The sequence below is a fragment of the Tachyglossus aculeatus genome, chromosome X5 (assembly GCF_015852505.1).
Source record: "Tachyglossus aculeatus isolate mTacAcu1 chromosome X5, mTacAcu1.pri, whole genome shotgun sequence".
Taxonomy (NCBI): Eukaryota; Metazoa; Chordata; class Mammalia; order Monotremata; family Tachyglossidae; genus Tachyglossus; species Tachyglossus aculeatus.
This window is the reverse complement of record NC_052097.1, coordinates 14,034,241-14,058,453: the sequence shown is the minus strand read 5'-3', so window position 1 is coordinate 14,058,453 and position 24,213 is coordinate 14,034,241. Positions and strand designations below refer to the sequence as shown.

General features: G+C 46.8%; 1 protein-coding gene across 1 annotated transcript in view; it reads left to right on the top strand.

Moving 5' to 3' along the window:
• Positions 1-24,213, top strand: part of LOC119947677 (sodium/hydrogen exchanger 9B2-like) — a 55,046-nt gene that overhangs the window by 28,653 nt on the left and 2,180 nt on the right. Inside the window, 4 exon segments of the mRNA XM_038769280.1 lie at positions 1,457-1,563; positions 4,731-4,880; positions 12,204-12,313; positions 15,453-15,591. Of these exon segments, the coding sequence (XP_038625208.1) occupies positions 1,457-1,563; positions 4,731-4,880; positions 12,204-12,313; positions 15,453-15,591 (506 nt within the window).

The window sequence follows — 24,213 nt, the reverse complement described above, 5'->3', positions numbered from 1 at the left end:
ACTGGCTGGATCTCGGCTCTGGAAAAAGAAAGAGTCACAGAATGGCTGCTCCAGTATGACAATTCATTCATTCAATAGTACTTATTGAGCGCTCACTGTGTGCAGAGCACTCTACTAAGCACTTGGGAGGGTACAACACAACAATAAATAGACACATTCTGTGCCCACAGTGACATCACTTTCAGCTTAGGGCTTTGAAGGGAGGAGGTAGGGCTCTCCTTCTCCAGCCCAGCCCTCACCCTCCGCTCCTCTGCCGCTAATCTCCTCACCGTTAGGCCTCATTCTCGCCTGTCCCGCCATCGACCCCCGGCCCACGTCCTCCCCCTGGCCTGGAATGCCCTCCCTCTGCACACCCGCCAAGCTAGCTCTCTTCCTCCTTTCAAAGCCCTACTGAGAGCTCACCTCCTCCAGGAGGCCTTCCCAGACTGAGCCCCCTCCGTCCTCTCCTGCTCCTCCCCCTCCCGATCCCCTCCGCGTTACCTCCTTCCCCTCCCCTCAGCACCTGTATATATTTATATAGGTTTGTACATATTTATTACTCTATTTATTAATTTTATTTGTACATATTTATTCTATTTATTTTATTTTGTTAATATGTTTTGTTTTGACGTCTTTCTCCCCCTTCTAGACTGTGATCCCGCTGTTGGGTAGGGACCTTCTCTATATGTTGCCAACTTGTACTTCCCAAGTGCTTAATACAGTGCTCTGCACACAGTAAGCGCTCAATAAATACGATTGAATGAATGAATCTGGCTTCTGGGTTCAACCATCTGCTGTAGGTTATCCCTGGCCAGGGATGGGAGATTCACCATGGAAGAGGACCGCTGGTTTCCCAGAATTTGAATGTCAGAAAGTGGCATTTTCTGAGGGTAGTGTTTACTTACCAGCCGTTGCTTTTTCACCCTGGTCCTCTCCGTGACCCAGATGAATCTCCACCTCTGCTGCTCCATTGCTGAGCCCCGGACCCCTGCCTCAGGGGATTTGGGGCTGCTGAGGAGTCAGGGCCCATCTGGTTCCCCAGGGCTCCTGGTGAAGGTGATAATCTTGCCCCCAATTTTACATTCTTCACTTGCATGAGGCTGAAAGTCACGAGACCTGAATTCTAGCCCTGGTCTGGTCATTTCTCTGCTGGGTGACCTTGAGCAAGTCACTTTCTCTGTGCCTCAGTTTCCTCATCTGTAAAATGGGGATAACATACCTGTTCTCCCCCTTAGACTGAGAGCTCCATGTGGGAGAGGGTTGTGTCTAATATGATTTTATTGAATCTACCCCAGTGCTTAGCAGAATGCTTGGCCCATACAAAGAACTTCATAAATGTTGTTATTATTATTATTACATTCTTAATTTTGAAATTTGTGGTCTTCTGCTGGAAGGCCACCCCAGAAAAAGGTAGGCAAGCCCATATTTCTGTCTGAAATATTTCTGTCTGAAATGTTCTCATTCTGCCTCGTCACAGGTTCCGTGGTTGACAGTGTCTTCAGAGGATTAGGGGAAGCAGCCCTTGGTGTGGTGATAGGAGGTCTTCTGGGATGTTTTATGCATTACTTCCCAAGCAGGGATCAGGTAAAAAGAAGGGAAAAAAATAGGAGGGAAACGTAGCATCTTGACCCCTCAAAAGAAAATTAGGTTTCTTGAAATGTTCATTATGTTAGGAGGGAGGTACCAGTTTACATAATAATAATAATGATGGTATTTGCTAAGCGCTTACTATGTGCAAAGCACTGTTCTAAGCGCTGGGGGGAGACAAGGTGATCAGGTTGTCCCACGGGGGGCTCACAGTCTTCATCCCCATTTTCCAGATGAGGGAACTTAGGCCCAGAGAAGTGAAGTGATTTACCCAAAGTCACACATCTGACAATTGGCAGAGCTGGGATTTGAACCCAGGCGGAATTTGAACCCATGACCTCTGACTCCCAAGCCCAGGCTCTTTCCACTGAAACACACTGCTTCTCTACATCACAGAAGTCTCCGAAATGAGAGATGACTGAGAGGTCTCAGGGGTCAGATACTTGAATCAGGGAAAAAATAGAGTCAGCCAATCATCAGTGGTATTTGTTGAACCCTTACTGTGTGCAGAGCACTTGGGAGAGTACAGTACAATGGAGTTGGTAGACACATTCCCCCACCTTGATGATTCTGGGGCTGTGGATCATGAACTTCCTTTGTTTCTCCTCCTCATCCTCCTTGTCCTCTTTGTTCTCATCTTCCTCCTCCTCCTTCTTCCTATCCTCTGTCAGATGGTGGCAAGAGAAAGGAGCTGAAATTCAAAATCAGTGTTACTTCCCACTTGTTATCCGCTCTGGTAAAATAATAATAATAATAATGGTATTTGTTAAGTGCTTACTATGTGCAAAGCACTGTTGTAAGCACTGGGGGGGTTACAAAGTGATCAGGTTGTCCCACAGGGGGCTCACAGTTTTAATCCCCGTTTTCCAGATGAGGTAGCTGAGGCACAGAGAAGTGAAGTGACTCGCCCAAAGTCACACAGCTGACAGTTGGCAGAGCTGGGATTTGAACCCATGACCTCTGACTCCAAAGCCTGGGCTCTTTCCACTGAGCCACGCTGCTTCTCCAAAAGACTTGGTGGGGAGGAGGCTGACAGTTAAAGTAGCTGTAATTATAACGAGGGGATGGGTCTAGCAAAGTGGATTGAAACCTTTGGATCATCTAAACCCTAATTTTAGCCATAATTTCAACCTGCTCCTTCACAAAATGTTTTTGTACCCGAACAGCCAAGTAGAAAATTGGTCAAATTTCAATTTTACCACTTTCCCTGCTGCTCCCGGATGACCTGATGAAGTGACTAAATGCCCAGTGGTAGAGATGGTGGTAGTAGTAGTAGCAATAATAATAATTGCATTTATTAAGCGCTTACTATGTGCAAAGCACCGTTCTAAGTGCTGGGGAGGTGACAAGGTGATCAGGTTGTCCCACAGGGTGCCCACAGTCTTAATCCCCATTTTCCAGATGAGGTAATTGAGGCCCAGAGAAGTGAAGTGACTTGTTCAAAGTCACACAGCTGACAATTGGTGGAGCTGGGATTTGAACCCATGACCTCTGATTCCAAAGCCCGGGTTCTTTCCACTGAGCCACGCTGCTTCTCTGATAGTAGTAGTAGTAGTAGTAGTAGTAGTAGTAGTAGTAGTAGCAGTAGCAGTAGTAGTAGTAGTAGTAGTAGTAGTAGTAGTAGTAGTAGTAGTAGTAGTAGTAGTAGTAGTAGTAGTAGTAGTAGTAGTAGTAGTAGTAGTAGTAGTAATGGTATTTATTAAACACTTAGCTGTGTGCAGAGTGCTGTACTCAGTTCTGTGAAAACATAATCAGTTGGGAGTTAGTGCTTATTGTGAAACTCAGTGGGGCTTAGTCTAAAAAGGCAGGGACTAGAAAGATAATCCCCAAACTGAACAGTCAGTTGTTGAATTAAGGGCACTGGTTTTATTGGCTTTAATGAGGCTAACTGGTTGAGAAAGACCTCCCAGGATCAAGGGGCCACTAAAAGAATGAGTGCAGGACTGGCCGTCCCAGTGTGAGTGACTTGGACACACTGAGCCGTGCTCACCCTGCCATGCATGGCTGACCTGGGAAGGGAAGAGGAGGCAGAGGCAAGGGTGGTGATGGAGGCTGGGAGAGTGGGGGTCCAGGAGGACTAGTGGGGGGCCTCCAGGAGGACTAGTGGGGAGTAGGCATTTCCGGGAAGGTGGGCTGGAAGCCGTGCTTTTGGAGGAGTGCATCGTTCACGGTGCAACTCAAGTTAGCTCAGCCCACCCTTCTCCTTGCCATCAGCCCAACTGGTCAGGGACAGAGCCCATGACCCCTCCTCAGCCCTGCTCCAAATATGTTGGTTCCCCCCCTTCCCTCTCTCTCCCCTTCCCTTCCCCCCTTGCTCCCTTCTCCCCTACTCCTTCTTACCCTTGCACTTGGATTTTTACCCTTCATTCATGCCACTCTCAACCCCAAAGCACTTACGTACATATCCGCAATTTCTTTTAATGCCCATCTCCCTCTCTAGACTGTAAGGTCCTTGTGGACAGGGAACGTGTCATCCAATTCTGTTGGATTGTTCTCTCCCAAGTGCTTAGTACAGAGCTCTGCATGCAATAAGGACTCCATAAATATGATTTATTGATTCCTGTTGCCATCACCTTGACCGTTACCACTAGCTGCAGGAGCCGGGGGGTATTCCAGGAAGAAGACATCGGAGAGCTTCCTGCAGACTGGGGCAGGCTGGGGAGAGGAAGGGAGACCTCAGATCAGCCCTACAGCCCCTGGGTGACCCAAACCATGGGCCCATCTTTTCCCACTGAGAGTGGCCCAGTGATGCGGTGGAAAGGCCCCTTCTTGGGCGTTTTGTTCCTCTGTCTGGCCAGAGGGAAGCCAGGGGTGGGTGAGACCACCCAATCCACCTCTCTCTCATTTTTATTGTTCATCGAGGCCTAACCCATGACAGCATCACTTTGATGTGTGGACTCAGTAGAACTGTTTGTAATGCCATGAGCCTTCCACCAGTTGTTTGTTTTCCTTTCATTCCTGCTTTTTTGGGTTCTCTGTGAATTTTGTTTACCCATCCTGTCCCCTTTCTCCTTTAGCACGTATAATCTACAGTTAGGACCACTGGGCATTTTATACACCCAGAAGTAAAACTCTACTTCATTATTAGAGCAGATCTTTAGTGAATGTCATAAGCTCAAAAACTGTTAATGTAAATTTATCTTCAAATGTCTGTGTCTCTGTAGGAGAAACTGGAATGGAAGCGAGCGTACCTCATTTTGGGCTTGTGTGTGTTTGTCGTCCTCAGCAGCGATCGTATTGGTTTGCATGGCTCTGGAGGATTGTGCACATTGGTCCTGACTTTCATTGCCGGTTTGAACTGGGCCAAGGAAAAGGTGAATCATAATAATAATCATAATAATAATGATGGTACTTGTTAAGCACTTACGAGGTGCCAAACACTGTCTTAAATGTTGGGGTAGATACAAGATAATCCAGTTGGACACAGTTCCTTTCCATGTGGAACTTACAGCCTACATAGGAGGGAGTAAGATTTCATATGCCCAACTGCATCAATCAGGCAGGATAGAAAAATAGCAATACCCTGTGAGCTTACGATTTTAATGGAGGGGGAGCTAAACTTTAATAGTTTAAGAAAGAGGAGGAGGAATCCTCCTGCTTTAAGGGCATTCTACTCCCCAGATTCTAGGTTTCAGTCCATCAATCAAAAATATTGAGTATCTACTGTTTGTAGAGCTTGGAAAAGTATAATAAAATAGTCCTCAAGGCCTTTACAATCAATCAATCAATCAATCAATCGTATTTATTGAGAACTTATTGTGTGCAGAGCACTGTACTAAGCGCTTGGGAAGTACAAGTTGGCAACATATAGAGATGGTCCCTACCCAACAGTGGGCTCACAGCCTAGAAAGGGGAGACAGAGAACAAAGCCAAACATTAACAAAATAAAATAAATAGAATAGATATGTACAAGTAAAATAAATAAATAAATAAATAGAGTAATAAATATGTACAAACATATATACATATATACAGGTGCTGTGGGGAAGGGAAGGAGGTAAGACGGGGGGGATGGAGAGGGGGATGAGGGGGAAAGGAAGGAGGGGGCTCAGTCTGGGAAGGCCTCCTGGTAGGTCCTTGAAGGGAGGAAGAGAGCTAGCTTGGTGGATGGGCAGAGGGAGGGCATTCCAGGCCAGAAGGATGACGTGGGCCGGGGGCCAATCAATCAATCAATCAATCAATCGTATTTATTGAGCACTTACTATGTGCAGAGCACTGTACTAAGCGCTTGGGAAGTACAAATTGGCAACACATAGAGACAGTTCCTACCCAACAGTGGGCTCACAGTCTAAAAGGGGGAGACAGAGAACAAAACCAAACATACCAACAAAATAAAATAAATAGGATAGAAATGTACAAGTAAAATAAATAAATAAATAGAGTAATAAATATGTACAACCATATATACATATATACAGGTGCTGTGGGGAAGGGAAGGAGGTAAGATGGGGGGATGGAGAGGGGGACGAGGGGGAGAGGAAGGAAGGGGCTCAGTCTGGGAAGGCCTCCTGGAGCAGGTGAGCTCTCAGCAGGGCTTTGAAGGGAGGAAGAGAGCTAGCTTGGTGGAGGGGAAGAGGGAGGGCATTCCAGGCCCGGGGGAGGACGTGGGCCTGGGGTCGATGGCGGGACAGGCGAGAACGAGGTACAGTGAGGAGATTAGCGGTGGAGGAGCGGAGGGTGCGGGCTGGGCAGTAGAAGGAGAGAAGGGAGGTGAGGTAGGAGGGGGCGAGGTGATGGACAGCCTTGAAGCCCAGGTTGAGGAGTTTCTGCCTGATGCGCAGATTGATTGGTAGCCATTGGAGGTTTTTGAGGAGGGGAGTAATATGCCCAGAGCGTTTCTGGACAAAGATAATCTGGGCAGCAGCATGAAGTATGGATTGAAGTGGAGAGAGACACAAGGATGGGAGATCCGAGAGAAGGCTGGTGCAGTAGTCCAGACGGGATAGGATGAGAGCTTGAATGAGCAGGGTAGCGGTTTGGATGGAGAGGAAAGGGCGGATCTTGGCAATGTTGCGGAGCTGAGACCGGCAGGCTTTGGTGACGGCTTGGATGTGAGGGGTGAATGAGAGAGCGGAGTCGAGGATGATACCAAGGTTGCGGGCTTGTGAGACGGGAAGGATGGTAGTGCCATCAACAGAGATGGGAAAGTCAGGGAGAGAACAAGGTTTGGGAGGGAAGACAAGGAGCTCAGTCTTCGACATGTTGAGCTTTAGGTGGTGGGCGGACATCCAGATGGAGATATCCTGAAGGCAGGGGGAGATGTGAGCCTGGAGGGAGGGGGAGAGAGCAGGGGCAGAGATGTAGATGTCAGTGGCGGGACAGGTGAAAACGAGGCCCGGTGAGGAGATTAGCGGTGGAGGAGCGGAGGGTGCTGACTGGGCTGTCGAAGGAGAGAAGGGAGGTGAGGTAGGAGGGGGCGAGGTGATGGACAGCCTTGAAGCCCAGAATGAGGAGTTTCTGCCTGATGCGCAGGTTGACCGGTAGCCACTGGAGATTTTTGAGGAGGGGAGTAACATGCCCAGAGCGTTTCTGGACAAAGACAATCCGGGCAGCGGCGTGAAGTATGGATTGAAGTGGGGAGAGACACGAGGAATGGAGATCGGAGAGGAGGCTGATACAGTGGTCCAGACGGGATAGGATGAGAGCTTGAATGAGAAGGGTAGCGGTTTGGATGGAGAGGAAAGGGCGGATCTTGGCAATGTTGCGGAGCTGTGACCGGCAGGTTTTGGTGACGGCTTGTATGTGAGGGATGAATGAGAGAGCGGAGTCGAGGATGACACCAAGTTTGCGGTCCTGTGAGACGGGAAGGATGGTAGTGCCGTCAACAGTGATGGGAAAGTCAAGGAGAGGGCAGCGTTTGGGAGGGAAGACAAGGAGTTCAGTCTTGGACATGTTGAGTTTTAGGTGGCGGGCAGACATCCAGATGGAGATGTCCTGAAGGCAGGAGGAGATGCGAGCCTGGAGAGAGGGGGAGAGAGCAGGGGCAGAGATGTAGATCTGGGTGTCATCAGCGTAGAGATGATAGTTAAAGGTGTGAGGGCGAATGAGGTCACCAAGGGAGTGAGTGTAGATAGAGAACAGAAGGGGACCAAGAACTGAACCTTGGGGAACCCCCACAGTAAGTAATCTAGTTGAGGAGCCAGACCCTAAAACCGACTACGGATAGGAAGGAGTAATAGAGTATAAGGGTTTGTACAGAGATACTGTGGGGACTATGAGGACTTAGGAGGTTAATCGCCTGGAAGTCCTGGAGGAGCAGTTGAGGAGATTAAAAAATGGGGAGAGGAGAGATTAGTCAGGGAAGGCCTTCTGGAGGTGATGTGATTTCAGAAGAACTCTGAAGATTAAGAGAGTCAGATGTGAACGGCAGGGATTTCCAGCACTTAGAACAGTGCTTTGCACATAGTAAGTGCTTAATAAATGGCATCATAATTATTATTATTATTTCCAGGCAGGATAGAGGGTGTGAACAAGCAGTTAGTGACAGGAGAGATGATGACAAGGTACAGAGACTATGTTGGCCTGACTGGGAGCCTGTTATTGGGTAGGGACCATCTCTATATGTTGCCGACTCATACTTCCCGAGTGCTTAGTACAGTGCTCTGCACACAGTAAGCGCTCAATAAATATGATTGCAAGAATGAATGAAAGGGTGCAGAATGGGAGTTAGTGAGAGAAGAGTGGGTAAACAAGAATATTCTATTTATTTTATTTTGTTAATATGTTTTGTTTTGTTGTGTTTCTCCCCCTTCTAGACTGTGAGCCCGCTGTTGGGTAGGGACCATCTCTATACGTTGCCAACTTGGACTTCCCAAGTGCTTAGTACAGTGCTGTGCACACAGTAAGCGCTCAATAAATACAATTGAATGAATGAATGAATAATAATAATGATGTTGATGACGATGGCATTTATTAAGCGCTCAATCAATCAATCAATCAATCAATCGTATTTATTGAGCGCTTACTATGTGCAGAGCACTGTACTAAGCTCTTGGGAAGTACAAATTGGCATCACATAGAGACAGTCCCTACCCAACAGTGGGCTCACAGTCTAAAAGGGGGAGACAGAGAACAGAACCAAACATACCAACAAAATAAAATAAGTAGGATAGAAATGTACAAGTAAAATAAATAAATAAATAAATAAATAGAGTAATAAATATGTACAAACATATATACATATATACAGGTGCTGTGGGGAAGGGAAGGAGGTAAGACGGGGGGATGGAGAGGGGGACGAGGGGGAGAGGAAAGAAGGGGCTCAGTCTGGGAAGGCCTCCTGGAGGAGGTGAGCTCTCAGCAGGGCCTTGAAGGGAGGAAGAGAGCTAGCTTGGCGGATGGGCAGAGGGAGGGCATTCCAGGCCCGGGGGATGACGTGGGCCGGGGGTCGATGGCGGGACAGGCGAGAGTGAGGTACAGTGAGGAGATTAGTGGTGGAGGAGCGGAGGGTGCGGGCTGGGCAGTAGAAGGAGAGAAGGGAGGTGAGGTAGGAGGGGGCGAGGTGATGGCCAGCCTTGAAGCCCAGGGTGAGGAGTTTCTGCCTGATGCGCAGATTGATCGGTAGCCATTGGAGGTTTTTGAGGAGGGGAGTAATATGTCCAGAGCGTTTCTGGACAAAGATAATCCGGGCAGCAGCATGAAGTATGGATTGAAGTGGAGAGAGACACGAGGATGGGAGATCAGAGAGAAGGCTAGTGCAGTAGTCCAGACGGGATAGGATGAGAGCTTGAATGAGCAGGGTAGCAGTTTGGATGGAGAGGAAAGGGCGGATCTTGGCAATGTTGCGGAGCTGAGACCGGCAGGTTTTGGTGACGGCTTGGATGTGAGGGGTGAATGAGAGAGCAGAGTCGAGGATGACACCAAGGTTGCGGGCTTGTGAGACGGGAAGGATGGTAGTGCCGTCAACAGAGATGGGAAAGTCAGGGAGAGGACAAGGTTTGGGAGGGAAGACAAGGAGCTCAGTCTTCGACATGTTGAGCTTTAGGTGGCGGGCGGACATCCAGATGGAGATGTCCTGAAGGCAGGAGGAGATGCGAGCCTGGAGGGAGGGGGAGAGAGCAGGGGCAGAGATGTAGATCTGGGTGTCATCAGCGTAGAGATGATAGTTGAAGCCGTGGGAGCGAATGAGGTCACCAAGGGAGTGAGTGTAGATTGAGAACAGAAGGGGACCAAGCACTGAACCTTGGGGAACCCCCACCGTAAGAGGATGGGAGGGGGAGGAGGAGCCTGCAAAAGAGACTGAGAAAGAACGACTGGAGAGATAAGAGGAGAACCAGGAGAGGACGGAGTCTGTGAAGCCAAGGTCAGATAACGTGTGGAGGAGAAGGGGGTGGTCCACAGTGTCAAAGGCAGCTGAGAGGTCGAGGAGGATTAGGACAGAGTATGAGCCGTTGGATTTGGCAAGCAGGAGGTCATTGGTGACCTTTGAGAGCGCAGTTTCCGTGGAATGAAGGGGACGGAAGCCAGACTGGACGGGGTCGAGGAGAGAGTTGTTGTTGAGGAATTCTAGGCAGCACGTGTAGACAACTCGTTCAAGGAGTTTGGAAAGGAATGGTAGGAGGGATATGGGACGATAACTAGAAGGTGAGGTGGGGTCAAGAGAGGGTTTTTTTAGGATGGGAGAGACATGGGCATGTTTGAAGGCAGAGGGGAAGGAACCAGTGGAGAGTGAGCGGTTGAAGATGGAAGTTAAGGAGGGGAGAAGGGATGGAGCGAGAGATTTCATAAGATGAGAGGGAATGGGGTCAGAAGCACAGGTGGCCGGAGTAGCACTTGAGAGGAGGGAGGAGAGTTCCTCTGAGGATACCGCTGGGAAGGATGGGAGAGTAGCAGAGAGTGTTGAGAGCCGGGGGGTTGGAGAAAGGGGGGGAAGAGACTTTGGGGAGGTCGGACCTGATGGATTTAATTTTGTTAATGAAGTAGGAGGCCAGATCGTTGGGGGTGAGGGAAGGAGGAGGGGGAGGAACCGGGGGCCTGAGAAGGGAGTTGATAGATATCCGTAAGATAGCTCATAGATATCCGTAATTTATTTTAATGTCTGTCTCCCCCTCTATAATAATAATAATAATAATGGCATTTGTTAAGCATTTACTATGTGCAAAGCACTGTTCTAAGTGCTGGGGAGGTTACAAGGTGATCAGGTTGTGCCACGGGGGGCTCACAGCCTTAATCCCCATTTTCCAGATGAAGTAACTGAGGCACAATGAAGTGAAGTGACTTGCCCAAAGTCACACAGCTGACAATTGGTGGAGCCGGGATTTGAACCTCTGACTCCAAAGCCTGGGCTCTTTCCACAGAACCATGCTGCTTTTGCATAGGCTGTCTCACAATGCCTCTTGGTAGCTATTTCCAAATGATTGAGCACCAAATGACTAGTACTGTGTGCAGAGCACTGTACAAATTATAGCATTTAATGATAGCATTTATTAAGTGCTTACTATGTGCAAAGCACTGTTCTAAGCACTGGGGAGGTTACAGGGTGATGAGGTTGTCCCACGGGGGAAATCACAGTCTTAATCCCCATTTTACAGATGAGGGAACTGAGGCCCAGAGATGTGAAGTGACTTGCCCAAAGTCACACAGCTGACAAGTGGCGGAGCCAAGATTTGAATCCATGACCTCTGACTCCAAAGCCCGGGCTCTTTCCACTGAGTCACTGAGCCACGCTGCTTCTCTGTACTGTGCCCTTGGGAGAATACAATACGTTGGTGGACCATCCCAACCCTCAGAGAGCTTACAATCTAGTATAAGACTCTACCAAATGATCTGTATTTATCTGACCATTTTCACCCCAAATTCTCAACGGTCTGGAGTGTCTCTGGTTCTGCTTCATTCTGTCAGGCCATTTCTTGAATGGGCCACATACAGTCATTCTAAACAGTGTGGGACACACAAGTTTGACCTGCCCCTCCTTAAGGGGTTTCAATCAATCAGTCAGTGGTCTTTATGGAGCATTTCCTGTGCACAGAGCACTGAATTAAGCATTTGGGAGAATACAATAAAACAGAGTTGGTGGACACGTTTCCTGTCCACAGAGAGCATGCAGTCCCAGCTCCCCCATTTGTCAGCTGTGTGACTTCGGGCAAGTCACTTCACTTCTCTGTGCCTCAGTTCCCTCATCTGTAAAATGGGGATGAAGACTGTGAGCCCCACGTGGGACAACCTGATCACCTTGTAATCTCCCCAGCGCTTAGAACAGTGCTTTGCATATAGTAAATGCTTAACAAATGCCATTATTATTATTTATTATAGAGGGGGAGACAGACATTAAAATAAGTTATGGATATCTATGAGCGCTCAGTCACCTGACAACAACAGCAACCAAAAAAAAAGTGTCAGTGTCACCAGGCTGCTGAGAAGGGAAGACCCAGGCCAACAATTTTCCTTTGTGCCAGCCAAGAGAGGAATGTCTCGTCGGGAAGAACACGGGATAAAAAGATGAGGTTAAGTGACATGGAGGGAGGAGCGGGGAGAAGCCATGGTGGTTAGAAAAAGAGAAGACAACTGTGCTCATAAGGCCCTCCATTTGCCAAGAACAATTTTCTCTGATGGGGGCGGGGGGGGGGGCTTATAAAGAATGTGAAGCTGTGTGATTAAATTCTTTAATACAGTCTTGAAACTGTTCTTCCTTTCTTCAGGTGAGGGTGCAAAAAATAGTCGCAGATACCTGGAAGGTTTTTCAGCCTCTTCTTTTTGGTTTAGTTGGAGCCGAGATATCCATTGCCGCTCTCACACCAGAATAATTGGTATGAATCTTCTGAGCAACTAAGAGTATTAATCTTATGCTGGCCTGGATGAAGTCTCTATGAAACATTATTTATTTGCTTTTGAGATTTATAGTGTGTCTTTCCTCTAAAGAATTTAAGGGGCTTTTTCAACGATAAAATCGGATAGAATTATATACAGATATTTATTCTGATCAATTTATTACCTTCCCCTCATAAACAATAATCGTATTTGTTTAGCGCTTACTATATGCCAAGCACTGTACTAAGCACTGTGGTAGAGACAAGTTAATCAGGTTAGACACATCTCCTGTCTAACTCGGAGGGAGTAGGAAAATCAATGAAAATCCTAGAATTTACCTGTTTGTTTTTTAAACAACCATCGGTCCGTGTGTCGTGCGGCCTAGCATTCATTCATTCAGTCATATTTATTGAGTGCTTGCTCTGTGCAGAGTGCTGTACTAAGCACTTGGGAGAGTACTGAGAAGCAGCACTGCTTAGTGGAAAGAGCACAGGCTTGGGAGTCAGAGGTCTTAGGTTCTAATCCCGGCTCTGCCGCTTGTCAGCTGTGTGACTTTGGGCAAGTCACTTCACTTCCCTGTGCCTGTTACATCATCTGTAAAATGGGGATTAAGACTGTGAGCCCCATGCGGGACAACCTGATTACCTAGTATCTACCCCAGCACTTAGCAAATACCATTATTATTATTATTATTGTTTAATCCCCATTTTACAGATGAGGTAACAGAGGCACAGAAAAGTTAAGCGATGTGCCCAAGGAATCCATCAGGTGACAGAGCTGGCAATAGAACCCCAAGTCCTCTGATTGCCAGGCCCATGCTCTTTCCACTCAACCTCGCTATTTCTCCATCAGAAATAGACCTGATCAGAAGAAGACCCATTCTGTGCTTAGAAGACATTGATTATATTTAGCAGATTTTTTTTTACAAGTGAAACGTGTCTTTATATATAAAAACATAAATGATCTTTTAAGTAGGTTGCCTATCTGTTGAGTAACTAACCCTGATTTCAATCCAAAAGACACCAAAGTGCTGGTCTACAGGAAAGGAACTTCTCAACTAATCAGTCATTCAATCAATCAGTGGTATTTACCGAGTGCTTACTTCATGCATTCATTCAATCGTATTTACTGAGCACTTACTGTGTGCAGAGCACTGTGCTAAGCGCTTGGGAAATACAAGTTGGTGGATGTGAAGAGGGAGAAAATTCCAGGCAGGAAGAAGGTCAGAGGCAGGAGCGTTGAGAATGAGACACAGTGAGAAGGCTGGCTTTGGAAGTGAAGAGAGTGAGCTGGGAATGAGAGAGTAGCAGAAGGGCTATTAAGTAGAAGGGAGAGCGCTGACGAAAGCCTTTAAAAATCGTGGTGACGAGTTCCTGCTTGTTGCGGAGAGAAACTGGTAACCGTTGGAGGATTTTGAGAAACGGGTGATATGTACAGAAAGATGTTGGAGAAAAATAAACCCATGTCCAACCCTAGTGGGGGGCTTAAGGGGATCCCCTTAAGAGGGTCCTCTTTTCCCCTCCCGTGATTTGAATTTAGACTCAAGTAGTCCCACATTCCTCTTTGAAAGCGAATCAGGCCTCAGAGCCCTTAGAGGTCAGAAGGCCTCCACTGTGGGTCTTTTATGGGCAAGTCACTTAACTTCTCCGTACCCCAGCTACCTCATCTGTAAAATGGGGATTAAGACTGTGAGCCCCCCGTGGGACAACCTGATCACCTTGTAACCTCCCCAGCGCTTAGAACAGTGCTTTGCACATAGTAGGCGCTTAATGAATGCCATCATTATTATTATATATTATTACCGGGAATATCTCCAGCCTTGTCAGGGACTTAGGACGGACAAGTCTAGGAGTCCAACCATGGTATCACCCCATCACCCCAACGCCCCCCGTGGAGTGGGGTCCTATAGACCCAGAGAAAGGGAGGAGAAAAGAGGGGAGACAGCTTGGGGGTGGGGGGTTTGAGAGAGATACGCTTAAGGGCAAAGAGGGAGCTGGAGAATGAGGCAGAACTTCAAAAAAAAAAGGAAAAAGGAAGGAAAAAAGAGAGACGATCGATCATTCAATCAATGGCATTTATTGAGCTCTCTCTGTGTGCAGAACACTATACTAAATGCTTAGGAGAATATAGTGCAATACAATTGGTAGACATGATCCCTGCCTTCAAGGAGCTTAGAGACAAGGGAAGATTTGAAAACATCACTTGTAAGTCAAAGAACATATGTAGGTATTTTGGTAACAGTGTAAATCCAGCTCTTCTCCTTTCGTGGCTGATGTGGGGAGAGAGGAATAGAAAGAAAAATCTGGGCCTCAGGGACAGTAGCTCTGATTTTGACACACCCATTTGTTTCATCACACAATCCTCTCCTCCTCCTCCTCCTCTTCCTCTCCCCATCACCCCCCTCCCTCCCTCTGCCCTACCCCCTTTCCCTCCCCACAGCACTTGTATATATTTGTATGTATTTATTACTCTATTTGTACATATTTAATATATTTATTTTATTAATGATGTGTATATACCTATAACTCTATTTACTCTGATGGTATGGACAGCTGTCTACTTGTTTTGTTCCGTTGTCTGTCTCCCTCTTCTAATAATAATGATGGCATTTGTTAGGCACTTACTATCTGCAAAGCCCTGTTCTATGCGCTGGGAAGGTTACAAGGTGATCAGGTTGTCCCACATGGGGCTCACAGTCTTAATCCCCATTTGCCAGATGAGGTAACTGAGGCCCAGAGAAGTGAAGTGACTTGCCCAAAGTCACACAGCTGACGAGTGGCAGAGCCGGGATTAGAACCCATGACCTCTGGCTCCCAACCCCGGGCTCTCTCCACTGAACCACGCTGCTTCTCTAGTCCACAGTCGCTGCTTCTAGACTGTGAGCCCATTGTTGGGTAGGGACCATATATGTTGCCAAGTTGTACTTCCCAAGCGCTTAGTTCAGTGCTCTGCACACAGTAAGCACTCAATAAATACGACTGAATGAATGAATGAGTGAATAGGATTTCATGTGTCCCTTATTCCTAGTTTTAACTTTTAAATGTGTAAGGTTAATCGGTCTTGATCGGTCATGGGTAAGAGTCAATTCTGCTGAACTCTTTTGCCTTTTAATATGGTTATGTGCCTTTTGTGTTTGATACAGGTGTTTGTGTAACCACCTTGAGTCTAGCAGTGGTGATACGCATTTTTATAACATTCCAGATGGTGAGTTTTTCTGGCTTTAGCCTGAAGGAAAAAATCTTCATTTCTTTGGCATGGATTCCTAAACCCACAGTCCAGGTAATGATGGGTAGACCTGTCCTATAATTTAACTGGGATTTCTCTGAGTTGTTTTGAAATAATGTTTGTAATCTAAATTTTAAATTAGATCGCAAGAGCATTATAAGCTGTGGCCGAAACGGTAGTGTGAAAACGGTTCTTCAGAATTTAGAATTATCTTAAAATCTAATTTAGCCAGGCTCAATCCAGAAAATTTTAATATTTGAACTTTCTTTAACAACTAAATGCTAATTCACACACTGCTACTCAAAATGTGGGCACCTTCCCCGTGGCTCAGTGGAAAGAGCCCAGGCTTTGGAGACAGAGTTCATGGGTTCATATCCCGGTTCTGCCAATTGTCAGCTGTGTGACTCTGGGCAAGTCACTTCACTTCTCTGTGCCTCAGTTACCTCATCTGTAAAATGGGGATGAAGACTGTGAGCCCCCCTGTGGGACAACCTGATCACCTTGTAACCTCCCCAGCGCTTAGAACAGGGCTCTGCACACAGTAAGCGCTCAATAAATACGATTGATTATTATTATTATTATTAAGTGTTAGCTTGAAAACATTTCAAGCCTGGGGCGAACTCTGGATGGCACTCCCAGGGAGAGGAGAGGAGCAAGAGAAACAGTTGGGAATATAAAGACACTTGGGGCTGGGGAAGCGGCTAAAGAGACTCACACAGACAGGGAACAGGGTCAGACCGACACAGACGTACAGCGAGTAGGAGAAATACAAATACTCCCTGGGTTAGGAGGAGACGCAAACACACACACAGTGGCAAAGGGAAAACACTGTGGCCTAGAGGAAAGGGCACAGGCCTGAGGGTCAGAGGACCTGCATTTTAACCCTGGCTCTGCCACTCGTCAATTGACCCTGGGCAAGTCATTTCACTTCTCTGTTTCTCGATTCCCTCATCTGTGAAATGGTGATTAAGACTGTGAGCCCTCTGTGGGACACAGACTCTTCCAAACCTGACTAGCTTTTATCTACCCCAGAACTTACGTAATAATAATAATAATGTTGGTATTTGTTAAGTGCTTACTGTGTGCCAAGCACTGTTCTAAGCACTGGGGTCGATCCAAGGTAATCAGGTTGTCCCACATCGTACTGTGCCTGTAACATAATAAGCACTTAACAAATTACCAGAAAAAAAACCCAGCCATGCATAGGGTTGGGGGGATACACAAATACATATGCACACAGGGCTAGAAGAAGCAGAGAAGCAGTGTGGCTCAGTGGAAAGAGCCTGGGCTTTGGAGTCAGATCTGGGTCATGGGTTCGAATCCCAGCTCTGCCAATTGTCAGCTGTGTGACTTTGGGCCAGTCACTTAACTTCTCTGTGCCTTAGTTCCCTCATCTGTAAAAGGGGATTAAAACTGTGAGCCCCCTTGGGACAACCTGATCGCCTTGTAACCTCCCCAATGCTTAGAACAGTGCTTTGCACATAGTAAGTGCTTAATAAATGCCATCATTATCATTATTATTCTCTGTGCCTCAGTTCCTTCATCTGTACAATGGGGGTGAAGACTGAGAACCCCATGTGGGACAACCTGATCGCCTGTAACTTCCCCAGCGCTTAGTAAGCGCTTAATAAATGCTATTATTATTATTATTAGAAGGTTACAGACCCAATAAATACATACGCACACAGGGCTAGAAGGTTACAAACATATAACCACAGGGTGGGGAGGGGACAACAGACAGAGGAAGGGCTAGGGAGATACACAAACACAAGTACAAACACACACAGTGGGGAGGGGCAAACAAATACACACGGAGGATGCAAACACATTTAATGAGTGCAGAGGGGAAAACGGACTCACACAGGGCCAGGAGGATATGTACAGACACACACCCATGGGTGGGGAAGGGGAAGCAGAGACAGAGCTAGAGGGATTCACAAACACAAACACAGGCTTGGAGGATACAAACAAACACAGAGGGCAGAGGGGAGAAAAGACACACAGGGCTAGGAGGATGCGTACATGCACACCGCAGGGTGGAAAGGGGAACACAGGCACAAGGAGCTAGGAACACACACACACACACTCACTCACACAGAGTGCAGAGGGCAAAACAGACACACATGAGGCTAAGAAGCTGCGTACAGACCCACATTCACAGGGTGGGGAGGGGGAAACAGGCACACAGGGCTAGGAGGATCCATGTGGAAAGCAGTGGAGGGAGGTTGCGTAGGAGACAACTGCGGCTAGGAGGCCGGGAGTGGTCCTGGCTGGCCCTTTCATTGGGAGGGATAGGGTGGGGGGTAAACTAGAGAGACAAAGCTAAGGACTTCTTCCCTCTTCCCCTGCCCCAGTCTCAGTTCCTGGGGGCCCAAAGTCTCCCAAGCTTTTCCAACATCATTTTAAGGACATGGAAAACACAAACAATAAGTCCCAAAATGGCACCAGCAAGAACTGCATTATTTGGACACTGATAACTTGATACCGTGCTCTGCACACGGAAAGCACTCAGTAGGGAAGCAGCGTGGCTCAATGGAAAGAGCTGGGGCTTTGGAGTCAGAGGTCATGGGTTCCAATGTCGGCTCTGCCAACAGTCTGCTGTGTGACTTTGGGCAGGTCACTTCACTTCTCTGGGCCTCAGTGACCTCATCTGTCAAATGGGGATGAAGACTGTGAGCCCCCGGTGGGACAACCTGATCACCTTGTAACTTCCCCAGCGCTTAGAACTGTGCTTTGCACGTAGGAAGCGCTTAATAAATGCCATCATTATTATTATCATTAAATATCCCTGATTGATTATTAAGATTCTTAGCAGGGTAGACCACTTGCCTCACCTGAGAACCCGGCCATCAGCCTTGTCCCTCCACTCGAATGCTTCCAAAGCCTGGCCAGGCACAGGCAGGAGAAGGCGGAATATTCACAACTCCCAGGTAGCCTTGGTTTAAACAAGTGGACTCGACCACCGATCAGGGAGCGGGTACAAAGCCCAATCATCCATTAGAAATAACATCTTTCCGTGGGTTGGGCGTCTTTCTGTCCATGTAGTGTCAGCTGGCTCACAAGAGGTATTGATAATGTCATTTATGATGCACAAAGAAATCAGGGAAAATCGTAATAATTGTGGTATTTATTAAGCACTTACTATTCATTCATTCATTCAGTCGTATTTATTGAGCACTTAGTACAGTGCTCCACACACAGTAAGCGCTCAATAAATACGATTAAATGAATGAGTGAATAAGTACCACCAAAAACCACTGTTCCTTCCTCCCTTCAAGGCCCTACTGAGAGCTCACCTCCTCCAGGAGGCCTTCCCAGACTGAGCCCCCTCCTTCCTCTCCCCCCTCCCCCCTCCATCCCCCCCACCTTACCTCCTTCCGTTCTCCGCAGCACCTGTATATATGTATATATGTTTGTATGTATTTATTACTCTATTTTTTTATTTTACTTGTACATATCTATTCTATTTATTTTATTTTGTTAATATGTTTTGTTTTGTTGTCTGTCTCCCCCTTCTAGACTGTGAGCCCATTGTTGGGTAGGGACCGTCTCTATATGCTGCCAACTTGTACTTCCCAAGCGCTTAGTACAGTGCTCTGCACACAGTAAGTGCTCAATAAATACGATTGATTGATTGATTGATTTGCATTTTGGGATTTCTCTGAGATCTCCTTTGCTAATTTAAATTTATCCCTCAATAGTCCCCGACATATTTCATTACTTTCCATACTTCTCTTTGGCCATGTTTCATTCATTCATTCAATCGTATTTATTAAGTGCTTACTGCCCCCCCACCCTTGGGAAGTACAAGTCGGCAACATATAGAGACGGTCCCTACCCAACAACGGGCTCACAGTCTAGAAGGGAAGACAGACAACAAAACAAAACATGTGGACAGGTGTCAGGTCGTCAGAACAAATAGAATTAAAGCTAAATGCACATCATTAACAAAATACATAGAATAGTAAATATGTACAAGTAAAACAAACAGAGTGATAAATCTGTACAAACATATATCCTGGTGCTGTTGGGAGGGGAAGGAGGTAGGGCGGTGGGGGATGGGGAAGAGGAGAGGAAAAACGGGCCATGTGCCAAGCACTGTGCTAAGTGCTGAGGTAAATGCAGGGTAATCAGGTCAGATACAGTCCCAGAACTACAAGGGCTCCTGGTCTAAGAGGGAGGGAGAACAGGTATTATTTCTCCATTTTTCAGATGAGGAAACTGAAGCACAGAGTTTGTATTATGTACGATATTTACTGACTGTGTGCAGAACAATATACTAAGCGCTTGGAGAGAGTACAGTATAGTAAGTAGACAGGCCCTCTGCCCTCAAGATGCGTATAATCTGACAGAGGAGACAGACTTTAAAACAGAGAAGTTAAATGGCTTTCCCAAGTTCACAGAGCAGAGCCAGGATGTGAACCTCAGTCTTCTGACTCCCTGTCCTCTGGTCTGTCAGCTACAAAATCCTTGATTATGTTTATCTTTTGATAATCTAAATTTATCCCCGAATAGTCCCCAGCATTGTTCATTACTTTCCATATTACTCTTTGGCCATGTTTCATTCATTCATTCATTCAATTGTATTTACTGAGGACTTACTGAATACCACAATAATTATTATTAATCTCCTCCAGGAGGCTTCCCTAACTAAGCCCTCCCTTTCCTCTTCTCCCACTCCCTTTGTTCTTCCCCCCCCCCACTCAGCCCCACAGTGCTTATGTGCATATCTGTAATTTACTTATTTATATTAATGTCTGTCTCCCCCCTGCAGACCGTAAGCTCTTTGTGGGTAGGGAATGTGTCTGTTTGTTGTCATATTTGTACTCTCCCAAGAGCAGAGTACAGTGCTCCACACACAGTAAGCACTTAATAAATATGATTGAATGAATGGATGAATGAAACATGGCCAAAGAGAAGTATGGAAAGTAATGAAATATGTCGGGGACTATTGAGGGATAAATTTAAATTAGCAAAGGAGAGCTCAGAGAGATCCCAAAATGCAAATGAGAAAGAACAGTGGGTTTTGGTGGTACTTATTCACTCATTCATTTAATCATATATATTGAGCACTTACCATGTGTAGAGCACTGTACTAAGCGCTTGGGATGTACAGATCACTTATTGAGTGCTTACTGTTTGCAGAGGGCCATATTATAAACGCAGTAGGGTTGTTAGATGTGATATCTGCCTTCAAAGAGTTTACAGTCTCAAAATCTATGCCTGCACTTCTAACCCCATTCCTTCGTACCTTAATAATAACTGTGGTATTTGTTAAGCACTTACTATGTGCTGGCACTGTAATAATAATAATAACGATGGTATTTATTAAGCACTTACTATGTGCCAAGCACTGTTCTAAGCAGTGGGGTAGATGCATGGTCATCATGTTGTCCCATTTAGGGCTCCCTATCTGCATCCCCATTTTACAGATGAGGCAACTGAGGCACAGAGAAGTTAAGCAGTGACTTGCCCAAAGTCACACAGCTGACAAGTGGCGGAACCTGGATTAGAACCCACGACCTCTGACTCCCAAGCCCGGGCTCTTTCCACTAAGCCACGCTGCTTCTTTAAGTGCTAAGTACTAGGGTGGACACAAACAGATCAGTTGGAAATTGTCTCTGTCCCACATGGGACTTAATAGTCTTCATCTCCATTTTACAGTTGAGGTAACTGAGGTCCAGAGAAGTTAAGTGACTTAACTTCACGCAGCAGAAAAGTGGTGGGGCTGGGATTAGGTCCTTCCCCGCATCTTCGACTGGCATTTTCAACCATTCATTTTCCAATGTTTTTTTTCCCCACTGCTTTCAAACTTATCCCCTAGACTTAAAAAAAAAAATCCCCCCTGGACGCTATGAAGGGAGTTGTCCAGACTTTTCCTCTCCAAACTCCTTGAGAGAGATTTTACACCTGTTCTTTCCACTTCCTTTCCTCCAATTCTCTCCTTGAACCCTTCCAATCTGGTTTCACTCCACAGAAACAGCCTTCGCTAAGGTAATGAATGATCTTCTTTTCACCAAATCTGAAAGCCTCTACTCCGTCCTAATCTGCCTATAACTTTCAGCCACTTTTGACACTGTAGACCACCCCTTACTCCTTAAAACTTTATCCAACCTTGAATTCACTGATACTGTCCTCTCTTGGTTCTCTTATCTCTCTGACAGCTCCTTCTCAGTCTCTTTTGCTGGCTCCTCCTCTGCCTCCAACCCCCAAGGCTCAGTTCTATTCTCTATCTAAACCCATTCCAATGGAGAACTCATTCACTCCCATGGCTTCAGTGAACCACCTCTGTACAGATGATTCCCAAATCCACATCTCCAACCCGGATATCTCTCCTCTGCAGTCTTGTATTTCCTCCTGCAATCTGTACAGATGATTCCCAAATCCACATCTCCAACCCAGATATCTCTCCTCTGCAGTCTCGTATTTCCTCCTGCAATAAGGACATTTGTATTCGGATGTTCTGCCAACACCTCAGACTAAACATGTCCAAAACAGAACTGCTTATCCTTCCTTCCCTGTTCTTCACCTGTCTTTCCATCACTGTAGACATTGCCACCCTCCTCCCTCGCTCACAAGCCTGTACCCTTAGCGTTTGTGACTCATCCCTCTCATTCAACCCACATATTCAATCTGTCGCCAAGTCCTGTTGGTTCTACCTTCACCACATCACTAAAATCCGCCCTTTCCTCTTAATCCAAGCAGCTACTATGCTGTTCCAAGCACTAATTCCATCCCAGATTTCTACTGCATCTGCCCCCTTGCTGGCCTCCATGCCTCCTATCTCTCCCCGCTCCAGTCTATACTTCACTCTGCCGCCCTGATCATTTTCTACAAAACCACTCAGTCCATAGTGCCCCACTCCTCAAAAACCTCTGATGGTTACCTATCCACCCCCACACCAAATGGAAACTCCTTACCATCGGCTTTAAAGCATTCAATCAGCTTGCCACCTCCTATCTTACCTCACTCATCGGCTACAGCCTAGCCTGCACTCTTTGGTCTGTGTCAATTTTCACCCCTGATCCTTTTCCCATGCCCTCCCTCTGGCCTGGAACGAATTCCCCGTCCATATGTACCATGGCACCACTCTCCCCATCTCCAGAGCCTTATTAAAAGCACATCTCCTCTAAGAGAACTTCCCTCTTGTCCGTGGCTCCCTCTCTCTTCTGTATCATCTACCTGTGCTCTTGGATCTGTGCCCTTGAGCATTTGGTGTTCATCCCTCCCTCTGCCCCATAGCATTTATCTATAAATTATATATAATAAATTATTTTATAATCTGTGTCCCCCTAGACTGTAGGCTTGTTGAAGGCAGGGATGATGCCTATCAACTCCGTTTTACTGTGCTCTTCCAACTGCTTAGTACAGTGCTCTGCACAAGATGCTCAATAAATACAATTGATTAATTATAATAATGGCTTTTATTAAGCGCTTACTATGTGCAAAGCACTGTTCTAAGCAATTGATTGCTTACTGTGTGCAGAAAACATACTAAGCACTTAGAAGCCTGAATTGTAATAGAGTTGGTAGACACAATCCCTGCTCACAACAAGCTTAAAGTCTAGATCAGGATAGACATTAATATAAGTAATTATGGATACATACATAAATTCTGTGAGTCTGAGGGAGGGGTACCAAACTGCTACCATGTTCATCAAAGCACTTATCCTATCCCTCCTGGATTACTGCATCAGCCTCCTTCCTGTTCTCCCTGCCTCCTAGCTCTCCCCACTCCAGTCCATACTTCACTCTGCTGCCTGGATCATTTTTCTACAAAAACATTCAGTCCAGGTTTCCCCACTCCCCAAGAACCTCCAGTGGATGCCCATCCACCTCTGCCTCAAGCAGAAACTCCTTACCATCATGTGGATGCGAATCCACAGGCAAGAGGGATGCAGAAGGTAGTAGGAAAAGAGGAAATGAGGGCTTAGTCGGGAAAGGCCTCTTGGAGATGTGCTTAATAAGGCTTTAAATGTGGAGAGAGTGATTATCTGTTGGATGTGAAGAGGGAGGGCACGCTAAGCCAGAGGCAGGCTGTGGGTGACAGGATAGTGGTGAGATAGAGATCAAGTACAGTGAATGGGTTATCACTAAAGCAGTGAAGTGTTTGGGCCGGGTTGTAGGACGAGGAGAGTAGCGAGCGAGGAAGGAGCTGATGGTAAGGAGCTCAACATGTCGAAGACTGAGCTCCTTGTCTTCCCTCCCAAACCTTGTCCTCTCCCTGACTTTCCCATCTCTGTTGACGGCACTACCATCCTTCCCGTCTCACAAGCCCGCAACCTTGGTGTCATCCTCGACTCCGCTCTCTCATTCACCCCTCACATCCAAGCCGTCACCAAAACCTGCCGGTCTCAGCTCCGCAACATTGCCAAGATCCGCCCTTTCCTCTCCATACAAACCGCTACCCTGCTCATTCAAGCTCTCATCCTATCCCATCTGGACTACTGCACCAGCCTTCTCTCTGATCTCCCATCCTCGTGTCTCTCTCCACTTCAATCCATACTTCATGCTGCTGCCCGGATTATCTTTGTCCAGAAACGCTCTGGGCATATTACCCCCCTCCTCAAAAATCTCCAGTGGCTACCAATCAATCTGCGCATCAGGCAGAAACTCCTCACCCTGGGCTTCAAGGCTGTCCATCACCTCGCCCCCTCCTACCTCACCTCCCTTCTC